Genomic DNA, 23,249 nt, shown 5'->3' on the forward strand with positions numbered 1-23,249 from the left:
TTGTATTAAAATTGAACGGCACCCGTAATTGTCGCGTGAAAAAGAGTAAGTAAGTAAGTATGTAAATATTTTTTATTGCACCAACAATTATACATTTTACATACATGTAAAACTACAAATGAGTTTTAAAGGAAAATAGAACCAGGTAACGACAGGCGGTCTTATCGCTAAAAAGCGATCTCTTCCAGACAACCTATAATAATATACTTATGTAAATAATTTATCAGGTCCCAGCGCGCACAAGTTTTTTGCAGAAATCGCGAAGCGTCTGTTTGACGTAACTGGTGACCGAAGACCTGGCGGCTTTCTCGCACAACGTATCAGTATTGCGATACAACGAAGAAATGCCGTCAGCATCCTTGGTACAATGCCTCAAGGGCCTATTTTAGATTTAAGCTAGTTATAGTAATCCTCTGTATATATCCATTATGTATATTGTTATTATAAATAAATAATTGTTCATATATATAAAAAAAATATCACTTATTTTACAAATGGTACAGTCTCAACAAATCTGACAAAAGTAATCAGATCATTATGACAATGTTACTTAATTAAACCACCTCGATGGCAAACAAGCAAACGGCACGTCTTATGGTCAGTGGTTGCCGTAGCCTATGGACGCCTGCAAGTGATGTTGCATGCACGTTGCCGACCCTTTAAAAACCTGTACACTCCTTTAAACCTGTACCTGTTCTTAAAAAAATCGCGTCTGTAGCAAAATCATTCGAGTCTTTGGACCCGGGTACGTCCTTAAACTACGTCCAAGAGAGGTATGGGCATTGTGAATGTCATCTTGCTTTGTGTGGTAGGGCCAGTGGATGTCATTCCAGATCTAGAGCAGAGCCCAACTGGGGAAGTACCTCCACCTTACAGAAAACAGCAGCCAAATAACACTAGACCCTACTCATAGTGTTGTGTTCCTGCCGGTGAGTAAGGTTGCCAGAGCTCAACGAGGGGTGGGAGGGGGTTAGGGTCGGCAACGCGCATGTAACTCCTCTGGAGTTGCAGGCGTACATAGGCTACGGAGACTGCTTACCATCAGGCGGGCCGTATGCTTGTTTGCCATCGACGTAGTATATAAAAAAATCTATAAAAAATTCTGAAAATACCTTGACTATAGTTGTTTTTTTAACATTAGAAAAAAAAGGTAAACTATCTAACTTGTCTTTTATTTGAAAAACGCTTTTTAAAAATCAGTAAACTATACTAACTATTACTTATAAAAATCAGTAAACTATACTAACTATTACTTATAAAAATCAGTAAACTATACTAACTATTACTTATAAAAATCAGTAAACTATACTAACTATTACTTATAAAAATCAGTAAACTATACTAACTATTGCTTATTAAAGCAAAAGAATGTAAATGATGGTATATGATTTGTAATTGATTGATTTTTCAAAAGTGTTTTTTCAATAAAAAGACACGACAACATCGCTTACCTTCTTTCTATTGGTAAAAAAAAACTATCCACCTACTTCTAATTTTTCGCGGATACTTCTGTGAAAAATAACCTTGCAAGTCAAGTATCGCTTTGTTCCGTCTTGAAACCTATTTAAAGCTAAGAATGCTGATTAATGATACACAATAAAGAACTATTCCAAATTCTACTTTTTTATAGGTACTTTAGAACTTTATATGTAATTATTAAGACTGTGCACTCCGTTTTTGGCTATAGTGTGGGTATCATAAACCTAATACCTACATTACTTGTCTCTTTCATAAATGTAGTTGTTATTCTTGAAATTCTTCGTTATTTGTATGGCTTTTCCTTTGTTATTTATTTATATATTTATTTGTTATTTATATATTGTTTATATATAGTAATAAATGTAGTATATATATATTAAATATTTGTAGTAAATGTATTTTATTTTAGTATTTTATTATTATTTTTGCACCACCCGTTACCTTGATTACGTTCGCCATTTCTCTATCTGAAGGTTGTCTGGAAGAGATCGCTGTTTAGCGATAAGTCCGCCTGTTGTTACCTACATATTTATACCTTTACATACTTTGTACCATTTTTTTTGTAGTGTGCAATAAAGTATTTTATTATTATTATTAAATTAAAACCTTACTATGAAATAATTGCCACCGCACCATAAAATATTACTAAAACCCAAGAATAATTCCAAAAAGTTAAAAAGAAACATTTCAAATTTTTAAGACCACAATTTCAAACTTGGGACAAAACAACATACAAAAGTTAAGCAACTTACCACAAAAATGGCAGTAGAACAAATATCCAAGATGTTTGACAATTCACTGGGGCCTATTTGGACTTGAACTGAACTGACGAAACTTTGTACCGTTACTGAAAGCGAGGGGCGCGAGCTCGCCCAAACACAGTTCGGAATCAACTGACTAGAGAGAGCCCTGGCCACTGTTCCCATTGGAAACCCTAATAAAATTCTCATGAGAACCAGCGTATCGTGACCTTATGATCAGTAACAATTATTGGTAATATGAGAACGAGTATAAGCTGGTTATTTGATCCGTCACCCCTAGCTAACAGGGTAGCAACGCGTTCATGCGCGTTGTTATGTACGGGCAAATCGTAATGTTTGATATACATTGCTCCTTATTTTACGCCTGGCGATAAGAATTAGAAGGTGTAAACGGTAATGTACAACAATAATGTGAAATATTATTTTCGGTTTTGCAAGAGCATTGTGGTAAATGTTAGCTTATAATGAAATAATTATAGGGTCACGGCATCTTTAAATATGTATGTATGTAAGTTAGCGACTAATTAGTTTAGTAAAATTTTAATATTCTTGCTCTGTGAATATAAATGATTAGTGGTTTTAATTGTTTGAATACTACGGATTGTGATACAAATTAGCAGACATTACCAATTTACCGTTATTAGCAATTTACCGTTGGTTATTAGTAGTAGTAGTAAAACACTTTATTGTACAAAAAGAAACATAAAACAGGAAAGAACACACATCATTTGTACAAAGGCGAACTAATATGAATATGATCTATTAAAAATGTAATATTTAATTGATTATGTAGGCGTTTTTTTACTGCAAACGCAATCATTGATCGGCAGAACCTAAATATGAGAACGCGTCTAACGATTTAGTAGAAGTGGTCGAAATATAGATTTCAAGATTCGAATCAAACACACCTATGATAATATTAACTACCGTAAAAACCCATTTTCCCCAGTTAAAATAAGATTTCCGGATCGCCACAGTGAAAACGCGTTTAGACTAGTTAAAACTAATTTTTGCAACGTGCTTTGGTGACAACTAAACTAATTGTTCAAAAATTTATGTTAGTGAAACCAAGGCAATTTGCGAAAACTAGTTTTGATTGAAAAATCCCAGTTAAACCTAGTTTTCACCAAGGCGTTACCGAAAACTAGTTGTAACTAGGGAAAAAGTATTTTAACGTAACGTAATATAGATATCTATTGGATCAAATCAAGTAAAACCGTTTAGATACGCAGGTATTCACAAAAAAGCGGCCAAGTGCGAGTCGGATTCGCCCATGAAGGGTTCCGTACCATTTATGACGTATTAAAAAAAACCACTTACTAGATCTGGTTCAAACCAATTTTCGGTGGAAGTTTGCATGGTAACGTATATCATATATTATTTTTAGATTTTTCATTCTAATATTTTAGAAGTTACAGGGGGGGGGCACATTTTTTCACTTTGGAAGTGTCTCTCGCGCAAACTATTCAGTTTAGAAAAAAATGATATTAGAAACCTAAATATCATTTTTGAAGACCTATCCCTAGATAAACACGTATGGGTTTGATGAACAAAAATTTTTTTTTTAATTTTTATCACGTATTAAAAAAAACTACTGACTAGATCTCGTTCAAACCAATTTTCGGTGGAAGTTTGCATGGGAATGTATATCATATATTTTTTTTAGATTTTTCATTCTGTTATTTTAGAAGTTACGGGGGGGGGGGGGACACACTTTTTACCACTTTGGAAGTGTCTCTCGCGCAAATTATTCAGTTTAGAAAAAATGATATTAGAAACCTCAATATCATTTTTAAACACCTATCCATAGATACCCCACACGTAAGGGTTTGATGAAAAAAGATTTTTTGAGTTTCAGTTCTAAGTATGGGGAACCCCCTAAATTTATTGTTTTTTTTCTATTTTTGTGTAAACATCATAATGCGGTTCATAGAATACATCTACTTTACCAAGTTTGAACAGCTTTTATAGTTTCGGAAAAAAGTGGCTGTGACAGAATCGGACAGACAGACGGACATGACGAATCTATAAGGGTTCCGTTTTTTGCCATTTGGCTACGAAACCCTAAAAATCAGATAATCTTACCACACGCACTAACGCACACATAAAATATGCTCGCCAGGCCAGGTTACTGTCGAAATAGTGTTAATAGCAATGAATGACGACATGTGAAAATGACCACGTTAGCGTGAAAATGTATACTGGCCTAGCCTTTGAAAATATATTACACTCAGGAAAAGGGTCTGCAGCCGCCGTGCCCTGGCAGCCTAGGGGTAATGGTGTCAGCCGAGAAAGCTAAAGGCGGCTTTGATCAATTTTTGCTTAACTAACTATTAACTAACTATTGTGGCGCAGTGATCCAAAGAGGGTCTTGGCCTCCAAAACGAGAGAACGCCACCTGTCCCGATCCTGTGCCACTTCCTGCCAGTTATCGTCTTTGAGTTGGCACAGATCCGCCTGTACACTGTCGCTCCAGCGGTATCTGGGCCGACCCACTGGACGGCGACCAGTCGGTTGTCCCAAATAAGCTTTCTTAACACCTCGATCCTCACCCATCCTCAGTAAATGGCCGAACCAGCGAAGTCTGTGGCATTTCGTTTCGCCGATGATATTGGGTTCGGCCACTAACTCCTCGATTTCGGCATTCTTACGGATCCTCCAGGTACCGTCATCTCTTTTGATATTTTTGCTTAGTCTATGAAATTTATTTTGGTATAGATTCTAAAGTGTCTTAAAAAATAATTCAATTCAATTCAATTTCTTTATTGATTTTCTAAAATGGTTGTCCATTATAACCTGCCTTTAAGTCGTACAATATTCTTAAACTACATGCGTTATAAATTAAACTAACTAATAATATTATTATGTTTGTTAATATTATTATATATTTGTTTATTGTATACGACCGTATTGTATTGTATGGTTTGTGTATTGTTGTGTGACCATGTATGAGCGTGTATGAGGAATGTTATGAAAGTGAAGGAAGCGAAAGAGGTATGTTAGGATCGTAGCAAGTGGAAATCCGTGGTCTCTGCCTACCCCTCCGGGAAATAGGCGTGATTATATGTATGTATGTATGTATGTTATGTGTACGGCCTAATTATGTGCGGTTCACGCCAACGCCGAAAGAAATATTTGCAAAACTAGTCTCATCCGCGACACATGAATGCGAGTGGGACGCACTGACATTGGCACAATCGGAATGGAACAAACTCCGAAATCTCTCGGACAGTCCTGAAATTTGGTAGGTAAGTATGTATGTAAATTAAACACAACTAATTTTTTTTTATTCCGCTACCTAAAGGTTGTCTGGAAGAGATCGCTTTTTAGCGATAAGACCGCCTGTTGTTTACTTCTTCTTTAAGTGTTGTATAATTTGTACTGTTTCTGTATTGAGGTGTGCAATAAAGAGTATTTGTATTGTATTGTATTAAAGGCCTCTTTTTCATGTCCACACCATTTGACATTTGGGGACCTCGAGGAACATAACAAGATGTATTATTTCGCAAAGATGTTGAGAAATTTTTTGTGTAAAATTTAATGAGCTTTAATGTTGTCTTACACCATATTTTCATAGAGAACGTAGAATTTGAGTAAAACGCGAATTTCTCCAGGATGGTACATATTTTCCAAGATGGCTGCGATTCCTCGAGGTCCTCAAATGTCAAATGGTGTGGACATGAAACAAAGGCTTTTCATTTACATCCATACCAAATTTCAGGACTTTCACAGAGATTTCGAGGTTTGTTCTATTCCGATTGTGCTACGAGTACATTTAAATCAATCACTTGTTTATTTTGTGATCAATTTTTTATTTCAAGTAAGTCTTCATGAATCGTATTCGAGTTGTTTACTCCGAATACCTTTTTATTTATGCGTGGGAGTAAATACCAGTTTGAGAGCAGCTTTGTGAATATTGGCTGTTCAAATTTATACTTATATGATAATTTGTAATGTTCATTTAGGGTGCAATTTGCAGTTTTATAAATTAAGGGACTTCCTGACCGGTTCGGTCCATAGGGTCTAATTCCCCGAATGTTTAGTCAAGTTGCGTCAATTCCCCGAATGTCTAGTAGTCATACGTCCATTTACATGCGATCTGAAACCCTTAGTATTCTAATGTTTTTTTAGCTTATAATTTTTTTTATGGAGGATAGGCAGGCGTTTGACCACATCATATTAACAGCAACGGTTTTAAGCAATATAATATCCCATATTTACTTCAAGGTTCATTATCTTCGATATATTTGGTATCAAAAATTGAAAAATTTTAGGCCAAAAAACTGATTTTCTGGCCAATTTTGCTGAACAAGCTTCCTTAACCTTAAACCTAAAACCTTACTAAAATTGATTGCTGGTTTCCAGATATTAACTATGATTACAAGTAATTAAGCTAATTCCTACGTTACACGTTAAGAAATATGTACCTACTGTAATTATAAACTGAAATATTTAACAGGTAAAATAAATTAACTTGTTCCATAGATCAATAGTGTTCCGTAGAGGAACAGATTAGTATTAATTAATTTCTATATATATTTGAATAGGTATTTTTTGTACGTACAAAGCAACACAATTAAGAAAGAATACATTTCTCGTGTTATGTGGCGGCATCTTTTGAGATGACAACTAACAAGATCTCAAAGCCCTGTCACGCCACCTAGGGAAGTAAAAGACACAACTTCGCCTGCGATTTACGCTAGTGCACGCCGTCGTTGCACTCCGTTTAAATAAATCAAAATTTCGAGTTCCTCGCTGCAGAGTTAAGTGCAAACCAGACAAGAAAGTGACTTTCTACCCAGTGCGTCTATGGAGTGTATGTAGCTGTCGAAAGAGCACAGGATTATCCAAATTAGCCAAAATCATCACGTGGCCATCACCAAAGGAGCTGCTGGATCACGTAAGTTGTAAATGCTCAAATCCGCCGCTACATATATTATTTTGATCCGTTCGATCCGGATCTTTCTTTCTCTGGTTGTGTTGCTCTTGTAATTTGCGGTATTACGTACCCAATTTTTCATTTAGACACGTGTATAGTTCAAGTTAGTATTGCCATTTCCGCCATCTTTGCTTCGCAAAATGGCCCCAAACCCTACAGACGGCAATGCTGAAGCCGACATATCGTGTATTACACAAGACATATTCAAGCGAGATTTAATTCTCGACGAATTAAAGAGAACATTACAGTTCGCAGCGACAAATACAGATCAATTTCGTTCAAGAACTACAGATTTAACAGTGCATCAGCGAAAGTTTACAAAGATTCAAACTAAAATCGAAAAAGCGTTAATTAAATCGCAAAACTTCAATAAAGAAGCTAATATTAAGATTCGTAACGATTTTAATGACTTGTATTACGCGATAGTTACGCATTTACATAACCTAAAGGAGGTAGACGTGGAAAAACGTCGCGCGAGCCGCGCTTTTACCCCCAACGACACTTTGATAAGTGATCGTCGAAATTTACCTAAACTATCACTTCCAGAATATCACGGCGAACCGACTGGTTGGCCTGCCTTTTTTGATTTATTTCAATCGCTAGTACATAATAACAATGCCTACTCGGATGCGGAAAAGTTTAGGTACTTGCTCCTTTCAGTCAAAAACGAACCACATAATTTAATTAAATCAATTCCCATAACGGAAAGTAATTATTCAATTGCGCTCGATATTCTAAAATCCCGTTATGACAATAAACGTATTATTGCAACACAGCATCTGGACAGGCTGTTTAACCTTGAATCGTGTTCCGAACGGTCAGCTGCTACCATGCGAAATTTACTTAATGTTTATCATGAAAACATTAAGGCGCTTGAAGTCATGGAGTTTCCGGTTAAAGAATGGGATTTCGTTCTGTTAAATTTATTATTACGTAAAATTCCCGTAAATACGCGAAAAGAATATGAACGTTGCTTAACCAACCCGGGCGAAATACCTAAAGTACAAAGCTTAATTATGTTTTTAGAACGCGAACTTTCGGCTGAACAGATGATTTCAGTTTCAAATCCACAGTCCACTAAAAACTGTTCATCATTGGGCATCAAAAGCAAGATAAACATAAATTCTGCTCAATCGCACAAACGAGTTTTGTTGGCAAGTGCGGCGCCAACCCAAAGTCGACCTTATGACGAGGCGAATAAGGTTCGATCTTGCTTGAAGTGTAAAGGACTTCACTCAATTAATAAATGTGTTGAATTTTTAGACTTATCAGCGAAAGAGAGATTTGCATTTGTTCAAACAAATAACATGTGTTACAATTGTTTATGCCCCGGGCACGACTTAAGGAATTGTAAATCGAGTTTTAAGTGCCGTAAATGCAATAAAAGGCACCATACGTTAATTCATTTAGAATCATACATTCCGCGATCGGTTATAAGCGAAGCTGCGGAATCTGCTGCTGTCTCGCTCGCTCTTACAGAACAGCCCGGCACTAGCACTAGTACGACTCATAACCCGTCTGCAGTTCACGGCGTGAACGAACAAAGTGTAGGTAGTTTAGGAAAACGACCTAACACGGTTTTACTCTCAACAGCGTTGGTTGACCTTCATTACGAAGGGAATAAGATTGCTACAATTCGCTGTATGTTAGACGGGGGTTCTCAGGCGACTCTTATAACGGAAGCGTGTATGCAACGCCTTCATTTACCGCGACAACACGTAAGGGAGCCGTTAGTAGGTGTAGGCGACATACAGCTCGAAACTAGAGGTACATTCGTGTGCTCAATTTCGCCTAAGGGCAAACAAAGTCCAAGTATTCCGTTAGAGGCTACTATTTTAGCGAAGTTAACCCGTCCAATGCCTAGTGTACTACTAGCACCTCTCGCTGAATGGCCTCATTTGCAGGGACTCGCTCTGGCCGACCCTGAATTTCATAAACCTCAGCCAGTGGATATGATACTCGGCGAGGATATCCTTATGGATATTATTCGCGATGGTATTGTCAGGGGCAAACCTGGCACGCCCACCGCAATTAATAGTGTATTTGGTTATTTGCTAGGAGGTAAAGTAAATTTTACTCCTAATGTTTCGACTCCACGCCATGCTTGTTTTACGTCGTTCGACAACGACAATCTGCAGAAGTTTTGGGAGCTGGAGTCAGTACCAGAGATGCGGAGTTACACTCCCGAAGAAAAGCTATGCGAATCCTTTTTTCAAAAGACGCATACGCGCGATGAAACAGGGCGATACGTGGTCGCTCTGCCATTCAAGCCCGATGCACCGCCGCTCGGTGAGTCTCGGCAAATTGCCCTAGCACGATTTCATAAATTAGAATATCGTCTAGAACGTAACCCCCAGTTGAAGGCGGATTATCATGCTTGCCTCCAGGAGTACGTGGATCTCAACCACATGGAGCTCGCGGACGATGAACCCCCTGCTAGTGCGAGTTACTACCTACCCCACCATTGTGTGTCAAAAATTTCCGAAACCACACGCACACGCGTAGTGTACGACGCTGGTTGTCGCACAACGAGTGGTCACTCGTTGAATGACGCCTTGTTAACGGGTCCTAAGTTACATTTAGACATTGTTGACGTTCTTCTAAAATTCCGAGTGCATAACATTGCATTTTGTTCCGACATCAAACAGATGTATCGCAATATTCTGGTGCGTGAAATTGATAGGGACTTTCAGCGCATCCTTTGGCGCCAATCGCCCGAGGAGCCTTTACGCGATTATAGACTTCGTACCGTTACATTCGGTGTAAGCAGTTCCCCTTATCTCGCCTTACGTACGATCAAACAGTTGGCGTACGACGAGGCTAAGCATTTCCCGCTCGCCTCACCAGTCCTACTAAATGACGTTTTCGTCGACGACGTGGTAACCGGTGCTGATACCACAGCTGAGGCCCTCGCTCTGCAGCAGGAGCTGATAGGTATTTGTGCCACGGCCGGGTTCGAATTACGTAAATGGCAAAGTAACTCGCCAGCAATTCTCGCTACTATGCGACCGCCAGATTTTCACGGTGAGCGGCGCGAAAATGTTCATTTTGCCGAAATGGAAAATGACAAAGGGGTCAAAGTCCTTGGACTTCAATGGAATCCGGGACCCGACTCATTTAGCTTCAAGGTACAAAGTACTTCTAAAGCCTGTACAAAGCGGGCAATTCTCTCGGAAATTGCAAAAATTTACGACCCACTCGGGTTATTATCTCCGGTGACATTGTTTGCCAAACATTTAATTCAATTGCTATGGTTAGCAAAAGTTCCTTGGGACTCGGAACCACCTATCGATATAGTTAACTCATGGACGAGTTTTGTTAATGAGCTACCGCTCTTATCGCAAATTTCATTTCCTCGTCATATTTTTAATACTGACGACTTCGATTCAATCGAAATTCACGGATTTGCAGATGCAAGTCAAATTGCGTATGCCGCATGTGTTTATATACGTCTTACGGACAATACCGGTAGGGTTCTAACTTATTTAGTCATAGCTCGAACCCGCGTAGCTCCACTTCGGCTTTGCCTCACTATCCCGAAGATGGAATTAATGGGATGTGTGATTCTGTCAAAATTGATAGAACGAGTAATGCATATTTACGGTGATCGTATTCGCCCCAATCAAGTATACGCGTGGTCAGATAGTTCCGTTGCGCTCGCGTGGCTTAAGTCACCCCCACACGAATGGAAAACGTTTGTTTCTAATCGCACCAGTGAGATTTTGTCCCGTGTCCCGGCGAGCTGTTGGCGTCACGTCCCGTCAGCCGACAACAGCGCTGATCCGGCGTCCCGCGGTTTGCTGCCCGCCGCACTCGTGCAAAGTGACTTATGGCTCCATGGTCCTATATGGCTTCAACACGGCCACGACTCCTGGCCTATACAAAAACCGGTAGTCAATACAACGGAGGAAAAACGTAATAAAACTGAATCATCCAATGTTAATTGTGCATGTGTTTCCACATTGCCTACCTCCCTGGACGATGATACCCTTATTACGCGATTTTCATCGCTAGGTAAATTAGTTCGCGTCACGGCATTAATATTTCGTTTCTATAATATATGTAGAAAACATAAACAAACGTTCCCTGAATACATCACCGTACCAGAGTACCAGTTTGCATTAAAGCGACTTATATTGATTACGCAACAAAAAATGTTCGAAGACGATATTAAAAATATTTCGTCAAATAAATCCCCTTCCTTACGTTTGCGGCGTCTCGCGCCTATTCTAGATAGTGAGGGATTATTACGAGTCGGCGGACGTATTCACAAATCATTTTTACCTTATGAGTCCAAACATCAATTGATTTTACCTAAACGACATCATCTTACAAATCTTATTATTGACGATGCTCATAAAAATGAATTGCATGCCGGTCCGCAGTGCGTCCAAACCTCGCTTTTACAGCGATATTGGATTATTTCAGGTCGCGATATTGTGCGTCTACGCGTACATCGTTGTATCCCATGTTTCAGGGCTCGGCCGAGTCACGGCCAACCTCGCATGGGTATGCTTCCCGCGGTTCGCTTACGCCCCGCGCGCGTATTTAGTAAAACTGCATGCGATTTTTGCGGACCATTCTACGTTCGCGCTAATAAAGTTCGTAATGCAAAAATAATAAAATGTTATGTTGCCGTTTTCGTATGTATGAGCGTTAAGGCTGTACATCTCGAGTTAGTTTCAGAACTTTCCACAGAAGGTTTTTTAGCCGCGTTGCGTCGTTTCACGTCCCGCCGAGGATATTGTACAGATATATATACCGATTGCGGACGTAACTTTGTTGGTTGTAATAATTACCTTAAAGAATTATATGCGTTCTTGCGTAACGATTCCGTCATGAGCGCTCTCAATCAACAAACCTTAAAACAAGGATTAACTTGGCATTTTCAGCCACCGTATGCTAGCCATTTCGGTGGGCTATTCGAAGCGGCTGTTAAGAGTTTTAAAACCCATTTACACCGCGTAATAGGTACACAGACGCAAACATATGATTCTATGCATACGCTGACCTGTCAAATTGAAGCGGTACTTAACAGTCGTCCGCTCTGCGTGCTAAGTTCAGACTCTTCTGACCCCTTGCCCCTTACGCCAGCTCACTTTTTAATCGGAGAGCCCTTAACGGCCCTACCGGACGTTTCTTTGATCGATGAAAACCCTAGTCGTCTTACGCGTTGGCGTTGGGTACAGCAGGCTATACAGCATTTCTGGCGTCGATGGAGTCGTGAGTATCTCCATCAACTGCAACAGAGTACAAAGTGGCTTCAAGATCGCGGTCCCGCCATCCGTGAAGGCACTGTTGTTGTGGTATGCGAAGACCACTTGCCACCGTTACAGTGGAGGCTCGCGCGCGTTCATGCTGTCCATCCGGGCACTGATCAAGTTATTCGTGTCGTAACTTTAAAGAGTGGGAATACATTGTTCAAGCGACCCGTAGTTAAGGTCTGTCCCTTACCTTTAGAATAATTCCTACAATCGTTACGATTCTTAATGTTAGCATTTAAGTTAGGCATAAGTTTCATATGTTGTTAAACTTTCGCACATTCCTTTAAAAGTCACTACGTGCTTTTAAGGTGAGCGGCATGTTCCGTAGAGGAACAGATTAGTATTAATTAATTTCTATATATATTTGAATAGGTATTTTTTGTACGTACAAAGCAACACAATTAAGAAAGAATACATTTCTCGTGTTATGTGGCGGCATCTTTTGAGATGACAACTAACAAGATCTCAAAGCCCTGTCACGCCACCTAGGGAAGTAAAAGACACAACTTCGCCTGCGATTTACGCTAGTGCACGCCGTCGTTGCACTCCGTTTAAATAAATCAAAATTTCGAGTTCCTCGCTGCAGAGTTAAGTGCAAACCAGACAAGAAAGTGACTTTCTACCCAGTGCGTCTATGGAGTGTATGTAGCTGTCGAAAGAGCACAGGATTATCCAAATTAGCCAAAATCATCACGTGGCCATCACCAAAGGAGCTGCTGGATCACGTAAGTTGTAAATGCTCAAATCCGCCGCTACAAATAGAATTATGAACTGTTATAGGATCATGTTATTGTAGTTGCATCTATTTCCGTTGAATATCTTAACAGGTATTTCGAGGCCAGGATCGTTAATAATTTAAGCCACTGAGCCGTTTTCATATTTAGACAAATATCCTTGTTCCCCAGCTGGTTGGTTCACAATTATATGTTTGTTCAAGTAAGAGACAATAATGAGAATATATTACACTACCTAAACTGTAAGAACTTTAAGCAGGGGACAAATTTAGAAACTTAATGATATCTGTCTACTAGACTTAGGCTCGGCTCGCAAATTTGCCACACTTTAATAGCGATGACTGTGGGCGAGACATATTTATATAATTTAGTAAGATAACTGTACACACTAGGAGAGGCAATTAGCAACCTGAAGACTTTGCTAGGCTTCGTGGAGGAGATGGGGTGGTTAGAGTAGCGCTACCTCGATTCACGCAAAATAGGCACAATGGTTGTCGATTTGCGGAAAATGCCCAGAAGCACTAACTAACTAACTAAGATAACTGTAGAATCGTATTAATTATATATAATATAGTCCCAAAACACTTTAGAATTTTTCTGGTCTCGGCTAGCTCATATAATAAACTTTGAATTAATCTTACTGTAGGTAACATACCCACGGAGTGATTTTGTTAAGTCTGTATATACCTTGATAGGTCAATATTATGTGGTTCATAATGAACATTTTTACTATAGCCAATAATGAAATCCTATGTCAGGTCCTAGAACACCAGTTTTTTTCGCAATTTCGGGTTTAGCTCTATAGTAAAAGTTATTCAATATGATCTACATATTCACGCCTCAGGGTATGGTCAATCTTAATAATCGACGCTTTGATTTGAAATGCTTTTTCCATATTATTTTTCTGAGGCAACGCACTAAAAATCATTATTAAAATAGCCCCTCATTTCACCTAATATTCCACAAAATTGTTCGCTGGAATCCCAATGTATCATCTTTTATTCCGTGTGAACGTAGCCCGTTCCCATGCAAATGAATTAATTAAAAAAATAACTCAGATGCGTAAGCATTATATATTTTCGGGCCGGCTCAACATCAGGGCGTCGTTTAATCCCTTAAATCCTGTAATTTTGCAAGTCGAAGCAAATGGGGGCCAACTGTTTAATTATATTTATTCTAATTTAATTTGCGACACTCTGTATTCCGGGGATTGGGACGGTATTCGCATTAGGAAGGAAGAACGTTTATAAACATTTTTTTTTAGGTAACTTTATAAGATCCGGGCGGTTGCGGGACTTGGGAGTCCCGCAGCCCAATTCTGATTTAACAACTTGTTACGCTATTGATCTTGTTTGGATAACGAACTAGAAGATTGCTCACAAAACAATGAAGTGAAAGTCGTATGTGAGCTGCTCGCCAGTCACCAAGACGATCGCGAAAGTCATATCAAAACCAGATCAAAAGAATAACAAATTGTTAAATTTGAATCGACGGTCTGTGTTTGATATTGTTGGATTTTTTGGAATTGAATTTGAGGCGTTGGAGTTGAAATCTGACAATTACGAAAAGTAGTGTCATAAATACTCATGGTCTCGCCAGAAGATCAGCGCTGTCTTTCTGGAGTTCCGGATCAGCATTATAAAAATATACCTATACCTATATATAATTTAATTCAGACCTTAAACATACATATTATGTTGAGACGCGCCCATTTCGTGGCAAACAATGTGACAATGCTCTTTTCATTGTAATGTTACTATTATCAATACACATTATAAAACAAAGTCCTCCGCCGCGTCTGTCTTAATGTTCGCGATAAACTCAAAAAGTACAGTACCTCTAGTGTAAATTTATTCGAGAGCGAAACGTGACGTACGCGTTTGCGTTAAGTCTCATTTTGTATGGGATTTTGAACAGCGCGCCAAGCGGGACGTTTTGGAAACTCAAAAATCTCAGACAAAATGACACTTAACGCAAACGCGTACGTCACGTTTCGCTATTGAAAAAAATTACACTAGGGGTACTGATAGGATTTTCACCTATCCATAAAGTGATTCTTGAGAAATTTTGTGTATGCCGTGCAAAGCCGGGGAGGATCGTTAGTATATGTACTAAGTTTAAGTTTATCAAGAAATAAAATGATTTAGTGTTGTGTTGTTGTGTGTGGTGTTGATCTTCAAGTTGAGGTTTCTGGAGGATATTATTCCGAATCTTTATTTTGTATCTTTATAACTTTCTTATTTAACCATGTTGTCCAGTTGTCCATGTATGAAATTTATTTCTGTTTGCCTGTTACCTGCCTTTTCACTTGTTGGTCTCGCCGGCCTGTATCGCGGTGACCAATAACATAATTATTATGCTTTAACCAAATATGCTTCATTCGGTTGACAGTTTAATATTAGCGTTTGGTATAGAATAGAATAGAATAGGATAGAATAGAATAGTATTTTGCATATCACACGATGGAATGGAACATATAGGTATACATGTGATACCCTGTAAGGGCACAGCAATATAAGAGGGCCATAAGTAGGTGATTAAATTACGATTATTTCGCACATTTCATATATCAATATTACACACACATATTATTTTATCTACTACTAAGAACTTATTATTATAATTCGTTGTTTTAGTACGTCGCACAAACAACTAATGTTTTACGAATAATAGATATCACATAAGGCAAGTAGCAAGTCTCAATGGTATTGTACTTGGTTAGTTTGAAAAGGGATCAAGGTGAATTGTAATGCGCCAGCTTGTCCGAATCATTTTTACTTATTTAAATAAAATTTTGCTAGGCTACTTTTGTTTTCGGAAATTGTATCCTTAAGGAGTAAGATAATATCCACTTAACTTGAAATACAAAATACCCTTACCGGGATTCTAACATAGAACCGGATCCCGATTCAGATATAGCAACTTGTTATGATTTTTAACTGGTTTTGATAAGAGCTTGACGATCGTCTTTGTCTCTTCATCATCACGCACGACTTTTACTTCATTTCGCATGCACGAATCAGCGTGAGCGATCTTCAAGGTCATATCAAAATAAGATCAAAATCGTAACAAGTTATTAAATTTAATCGAACTTCAAGACGGCCAACTCGCTGTGATGTTATACATGGTGCCCGTGCGCATTGCTAGAGATTTGAACAGTATATTCCTGATCATATTTAAAGAATAAATGTCATGTAGACTTTTTTGGATTTCGCCTAATATCAGAGTTAAAGTCACTACAAAAAAAAACTGGCCAAGAGCGAGTCAGACTCGCACAAGAAGAGTTCCGTACCACTATCTATAAAAACGGTCACCCATCCAAGTACTGACCCCGCCCGACGTTGCTTAACTTCGGTGATTGGATGAGAACCTCGAGATTGGAAAGAAATATTTATTTTATTCTGTTTTTTTTTTTGTATTTGTTGTTATAGCGGCAACAGAAATACATAATCTGTAGAAAATTCAACTGGGCAACTATGAGGTTCATGAGATACAGCCTGGTGACAGACGGACGGACAGCGGAGTCTCAGTAATAGGGTTCCGTTTGACCCTTTGGGTACGGAACCCTAAAAAAACATCTTTTTATTGTTACTTAATGCAAAACGTCTTTTTATGGCAATGTTGCCACTATGCGACCTAGTCCATACCTATATCCTTATTGATACTTAGATGTAAAAAGTGACAATAACAACTGCAAAAAATAGGTTTTACAAAAAAAGTTCAAATTCTTTTTTAACCACTCACATGATTCCAGCAACTAAGGTTTCAACATTTCGCACCTCTAAAATGATCGTCGCAACTCGAGTTGCGAACGGAGTGTATGCGGTTTTTTATTTCTTATCTGTGAAGGGCTGCACAGATATGGTGTAAACAATTATTAAAACACAGAATACCAACGTGACAATATTTAAAAAATGTTTCAACCACATAGACATAACCACAGTATTTTTTATCTATGTCACTTTGCAAGTTGTTCGGAAAAGTGCGTGTGTTAAAAGTTGCTGCGTGTTTTAAAATGCCGTAAGTATTCAAATTTACATATTTCTGTTAGTATTATATATTAAATTACTCCGCGTTTATTGGTCTATTAGATTAAAACTATATTTTAGACCTACTTAATATTGATGACCATAAAATCTCACTTCAAACCAATAACTGTAGATTTTTGGCGTGTTTCCTATTTTAATGCCATAGATTTCTATGATTATCAAATATATCTTGAGCAACCTATAGTCATTAAATAGTTCGATTATTAAATTACATTAATAAACAATAAAATGCATTAAATCACTGTGTATTATCCAGGATTAGCGAACAAACCATGTGACGGAAAATTGTAAGTACAAACACAGCAACTCTGGTTGCTTAAAGCATTTCTGTAAATCGTAAGGCATGTGGTACACTAGACGTTGCATACGCGTTTTGGGGTGTTTGTTACTACTTACTTATAATTTCTATTTACTAATATTTCTTTGCTATATTGCCCGGATCCTGGGGTAGCTTGCCGTTTTTCGTCTGGCAGTGAATGTGTTAAAAGTTCCTATTTCTGTTGAACATCTGCACCGCGCGACTGTTGTGTCTCCGACCGAAATAGGTAGCCATCTTTGTTTGTGACATGGCGCAGGTCAGTTTGTTTGTTTATTTACGTTTGTAATCAGTATAATTTCATGTGTTAATAGTTACTATTTGCTTATTGTGCTTAATTTGTTGTAAAGTGTATGTTATGGTGTATATATTATACGTGTTAGTGTAGTTATAAGTTAGTTCGGTTGTTGGTGATCGGCCGTTTTAAAAACACCAAAGTTTAGTAGGTATGTAAATACTCTTTTGTTATTTTAAGTTATAAAGCCACTATCATTGTGATAATTACATAAATTATGTATTTTATTTCAAGGTAATTAGTGTCTTAAACAGTCTTTTACTATATTTTTGTACTTCAGTGTCTAAATTAGCCACAAAAAAATCACGAACATAGCACATAGTTACACGCCAGGTGGAGCAATTCGAAAGTTCCTTATCAGAATTTGAATCAGTTTTACTCTGCAATTTTATAGGTGAGCTGTCAAGGTTTTTAGTATCAATTAAAAGCTTATTAAGCCTTCTTTAAATTGAATACAAAAAAAAGATATGTTATCGATTTAGATTTTTTATTAAAAATAGTTTTCTACTATAACTCGGAAATTATTCCTTTGGGTAAACTTCGTGAATTTTTAATAATTATTTTTATTATAACAGCAAATAGCTAAAGTAAGAAAATAAATTTATTTGTTTCTTTACCATTATAAAACCGAAAGAATTATTCCAAATGCTTAAGCAGAAGCAAAGTTATCGATTTTTAAAGATATCACGACACTGTGCCGTCGTATCTGCGAAATGGCAGAGCAATTCAGGGCACCTTTCGTTAAAATCGGAGTCATGTGAGTGGATAAAAATGAACAAAAAAAATGTCTTTTTGTGAAATGGGCCTAAACTCATTTAACATTTTTTCCTTCTCTTGGCCTCAGAAATGCGTGGTTAAAATCTCTCGGGGTTCCTCGTGGGCACCTTCTATAGGCCCTTAAATTTGGGTGCCTTAATGTGACTACGTTTTAGCTTCAAGTAATAGTGATTTCTCACGCGAGAAAATAACTCCAGATACAATTTTCCCTTTCGTGAAATATGACGTGAACGATTATAGTTTCTGGATATTCGAAGCACGTCCGTAATTTCAAAATAAACAATTCTGTGCGAGTTCGCCACGGCAGTTATATTGAATGAAATACCTACGATAAAGTCTGGCTCGTAAACTGGTACGTCATTCCCAGGTCGGGATAGCTTGGCCCTCATGAAAACTATTTTAGAGAAAACTGATATAGGTGTCATATAAAAAGTAGATCTGCAATGGTTTACGTCCTGTACAGACAGACAGATACAGGACATCAGTCGTTTCAGCTTGTACTCACAATTGCTTTAGTATGTCCGGATGTTCTCCTCTGGAGGTCGCATTTCTCAATCGATTCTAATGAAATTTTTTAAGTCCGGTAGTTAGATATAATTTTTCAATCTTTTTGTTTTTTGGAAAATGTTCAAAATGGTGGAAATTGGCAAAATGGACTTAAGTGCCAGTAGGGTCTATGACACTTATTTATGATTATGTGAGTTCGCTGTGACAAATGACACAACGAAGTATTTTTTTTATTTTTTTTTAAGCTTATGGAGCAGTTCACATAGTCACTAGTATATAGAAGTATGACTAAAGTATGACTAATTAAAAACACAAATCAAAATATTTAATGATTTGTCCTCTAAGTAAAGTTGTATTTTAGAGTGGCATATTTTTCCGTACGTATACTCCTAACTTTATATCTTACATACTCGCTATATTACAAGTACAGGTTATCTCGAGGTATGCCCCATGTAAAGTTGTAGCATGTTCACGATATTTCGGCAATGTTGCGAACGCCATGTTCTCGGAGTACGTAAATGACTTGAGCACTGCAAGTTAGATTTGATGCCGTCATTCACAATCGTTTGTCAAACCCAACAAATATATAACGTTGACAATGCTTTGTCTTTATCCGTCATATTGATATTTTTGTTTGTTAGAAAGAGACAACATTTAACAGACTGTAAGACGTTAGTAAGTTTTATGAATAAAGGAGTTAATGATTACCCACGCACTGTGTATTAGCTGTCATCATTATTTTGGGTTTACTTTTTACGCAGTGCCACTGATACCACCGCTGTACATATGTATATATGTACATAATTGTATGCCTTCGACCTTGTGGGGCAAGAAGAATCTATTCTATGCTCTGTGATCAATTCAAAATACATGCCAGCAGTTCCAGTCAAGTTCATAAAACCAATAATTATTCCCGGATTTTATGAATTAATGAAGGCATGTCAGATATGTCCGTCTGAATTTAGGCTTTACTGCGAATGGCTTTTTAATTCTGCGTCAATCTTCATGATCTAATTTAGGCAGATTCAGTTGAATTGAAAAATCTGATTATACTCGTAGGTGAAACGGTTTATGTTACAAATTTGATACACAACGTTATTACACCATTTAATTTAGCTTCACTCCGTATAACTATGACGACGACTAGTTTGGCCTAGTGGGTAGTGACCCTGCCTACGGAGGCGATGGTCCCGGGTTCAAATCCTGGTAAGGGCATTTATTCATGTGATGAGCATGGATATTTGTTCCTGAGTCATGGGTGTTTCCTATGTATCTAAGTATTTAGACGACCAGTCTGGCCTAGTGGGTAGTGACCCTGCCTATGAAGCCGATGGTCCCGGGTTCAAATCCTGGTAAGGACATTTATTTGTGTGATAAGCACGGATATTTGTTCCTGAGTCTTGGGTGTTTTCTATGTATTTAAGTATTTATACATATTTATATATTATATATATCGTTGTCTGAGTAATCACAACACAAGCCTTCTTGAGCTTACTGTGGGGCTTAGTCAGTTTGTGTAATAATGTCTTATAATATTTATTTATTTATATTTATTTATAAATATTTCTATATTATATATATCATTGTCTAAGTACCCTCAACACAAGCTTTATTGAGCTTACTGTGGGACTTAGTCAATTTGTGTAATAATGTCCTGTAATATTTATTTATTTATTTAAATATCTTTATACACGGTAAAATTTTATCGGTGATCAGGATTTTTTTTTAATTTTGTGATAGATGGTAGACCAAGCGATGGCTGGATGTCGTGAAAGCAGATATGAGCGTAAACGGGTTCGATGACGATCACAATTATGTAGCACTAACACGACTGTGTATTTTATAATCATGCCTATTTTTGTTGTTGAAATTGAATATTAATTGATTAAGAATTTAAAATCTCTTTCCAAAGTAACAGCCATAAAAAAAAAACTAAAGACTTATGAGCAATAAGCTTTCAATTTGTCATTGTCAAATTGCTAAATACCTCGCCAAACCGATATCGATAGCGTACAGTGATCTACTTCCCTTCAATAAAAGTAAATATCCATGTATTATTTTTAACGGTAACATGAACTGTAATTAATTAGACGTTTGCAACTCGGGGTTTCGGAATGTACGCCACATAATACACATAAAAACATAGCGGCATAGATAATCTATGCCGCTATGTTTTGATTTTTTGGTTTGTTGTCATATTTGTATACTGCACCTTTTCTTGCAGTCAATTCAATTGAGCCGTTTTTGCGATTTTCGAGGCGCTGTCTTCTCCTTTTTCCTCTTATCCCGTTACGCGGGGTCGGCTTTCCTAATCTTGAGGCGCCACTTTGATCGCTGATAAGCGTCGTCACTGGACAGGCCCAACTTCTTCATATCTCTTCGGACATTCGTCAGCCAGGTAGTTACTGGCCTGCCCCTTCTTCCCTTTGCTACTGCATAGATAGGCACTTCTTCACTACGTGATTTTCGGGTCTACGCATCATAATATGTCCGAACCACCTTAGTCTGGATTCCTTTAGCTTCTCGGTAACTGGTGCCACTTTGAAGGTGTCCCGAATGTATTCATTTCGGACTTTATCTTTAAGGGTAACTCCTCCTGCCCAACGAAGCATACGCATTTCAGTAGTGTGTAGTTTTTGCTCGTGTATTTGCTTCGTAGCCCACGTTTCACTACCGTATAGTAGAACTGGCCTAACGGCAGTTTTATATGACTCGCCTTTAGTTTTCATTGGCATTTTTGGGTCACACAAGACCCCTGTTAGTCTAAAAAAGCAACACATAGTGGCACAGATATTGATGATATTGATCTTATTTGAAAAAACCATTGCTCTAGGTTAAAAATCCAGGGAGGAATCAGAGACCGTTTGCATGGAAAAATTGCAACTTAGAATTCTTCTTAAGTATTATACTACTGTGTTGTGGGCTACACAAGCCTTGTTGAGCTTACTGTGAATGGGTTTAGTCAATTTGTGTAATAAATAATAATAAAAATAAAATAAAAATCATTTATTTCAGACCTTGGTCCATACAGTGTTAGTTTGACTTAATCTAAAAAAATATATTAAATTATTATTGAAATAAATTAAACTTACAATATTTTAGGGTTTAAATTGGAGCCAGGCACATACACTAGTAATAACTACATTCACTCATGTGAGTCATGTGTATGTAGCTACCACTGAGTGTACCCTGGTCCAGTGCACAAGAAGCTGACTGTCAAGCCTGTCAGCTATAATTGCCAGGAGACTGTTGCGGCTGCCCCGCAGGCGCCGCAGCGCGGCCACGCAGCGCGCGCGCATGATGGCCTGGAACCCGTCTATGCGCGCATCCGCGAACATCCCGGACGCGCAGCACCAGCGAGGCAACCGCAACAGTGCCCTGAAGGCATTGTTGTATTGGATGCGTAGGTCGCTTAGCGACCTTTGTGAATAATGTTCTATAATATTTATATTTAATTGACTATTTACTATTTATCTATGAATATTTATTTGACGACCGGTCTGCCCTAGTGGGTAGCCCTGCCTATGCAGCCGATTGTCCAAGATCCGAACTCCGGTAAGGGCATGTATTTGTGTGATGAGCACAGATATTTGTTCCTGAAAATCCTGAGTCATGAATGTTTCCTATCTATTTAAGTATTTGTCTTATATATCGTTGTCTGAGTACCCACAACACAAGCCTTCTTGGGTTTACCGTGGCACTTAGTCAATTTGTTTAAGAATGTCCCTAAAATATATTTTTTTGTTTATTTATCTGATAGTTTTCATTATCTTTTTGCTCTCTATCAGCGATATTTCACAGTGGTAATAATTGAAACGAATACCTACCGTAGATCAACTTGCATTATGCAATCAGTTCCCGTTTGGTTCGGATGCGGACACCGAGTGGCTTTGTCGTGGTCGCTCATGAATATTCCCGTTTTCGATATACCTAGATTACCTAGTCATCCAGCAAACCTAGGTCAATTGATATGACTACATTGGTAGCCAGCGAAGCTGATGGTAGATTGGTTTGTTTATTCGTTATGACATAAAATACAATAAATAGTATTTATTGCATAATCATACATCATGCTGCTACATACGCATACATGCATTTATTTAAATATTAAAGTAACATTTAACTACA

General features: G+C 37.9%; 3 protein-coding genes across 4 annotated transcripts in view; 1 reads left to right on the plus strand and 2 right to left on the minus strand.

The window, feature by feature from the left end:
- Window positions 1-2,871, minus strand: part of LOC133525502 (connectin-like) — a 189,187-nt gene extending 186,316 nt beyond the window's left edge. For both annotated transcript variants that reach the window (XM_061861764.1, XM_061861763.1), the window contains exon 1: window positions 2,232-2,871. The gene's annotated coding sequence lies outside the window, so the exon portion shown is untranslated. The remainder of the gene's footprint in view (window positions 1-2,231) is intronic.
- A 6,164-nt stretch (window positions 2,872-9,035) lies between these two features.
- On the plus strand, window positions 9,036-12,576 carry LOC133525819 (uncharacterized). The gene is made up of 3 exons (XM_061862209.1): window positions 9,036-10,113; window positions 11,657-11,780; window positions 12,369-12,576. Exons 1-3 carry the CDS (start codon window positions 9,036-9,038, stop codon window positions 12,574-12,576), a joined length of 1,410 nt encoding a protein of 469 aa, XP_061718193.1.
- An 8,834-nt stretch (window positions 12,577-21,410) lies between these two features.
- LOC133525820 (uncharacterized) lies at window positions 21,411-23,028 on the minus strand. Its single transcript, XM_061862210.1, has 3 exons — window positions 22,949-23,028; window positions 22,310-22,541; window positions 21,411-21,593 (listed from the first exon to the last, which is right to left on the minus strand). The coding sequence occupies exons 1-3, from the start codon at window positions 23,026-23,028 to the stop codon at window positions 21,411-21,413; spliced, it is 495 nt and encodes a 164-aa protein (XP_061718194.1).
- Window positions 23,029-23,249: the final 221 nt, after the last annotated feature.

This window comes from Cydia pomonella, chromosome 15, assembly GCF_033807575.1.
Source record: "Cydia pomonella isolate Wapato2018A chromosome 15, ilCydPomo1, whole genome shotgun sequence".
Lineage (NCBI taxonomy): Eukaryota > Metazoa > Arthropoda > Insecta > Lepidoptera > Tortricidae > Cydia > Cydia pomonella.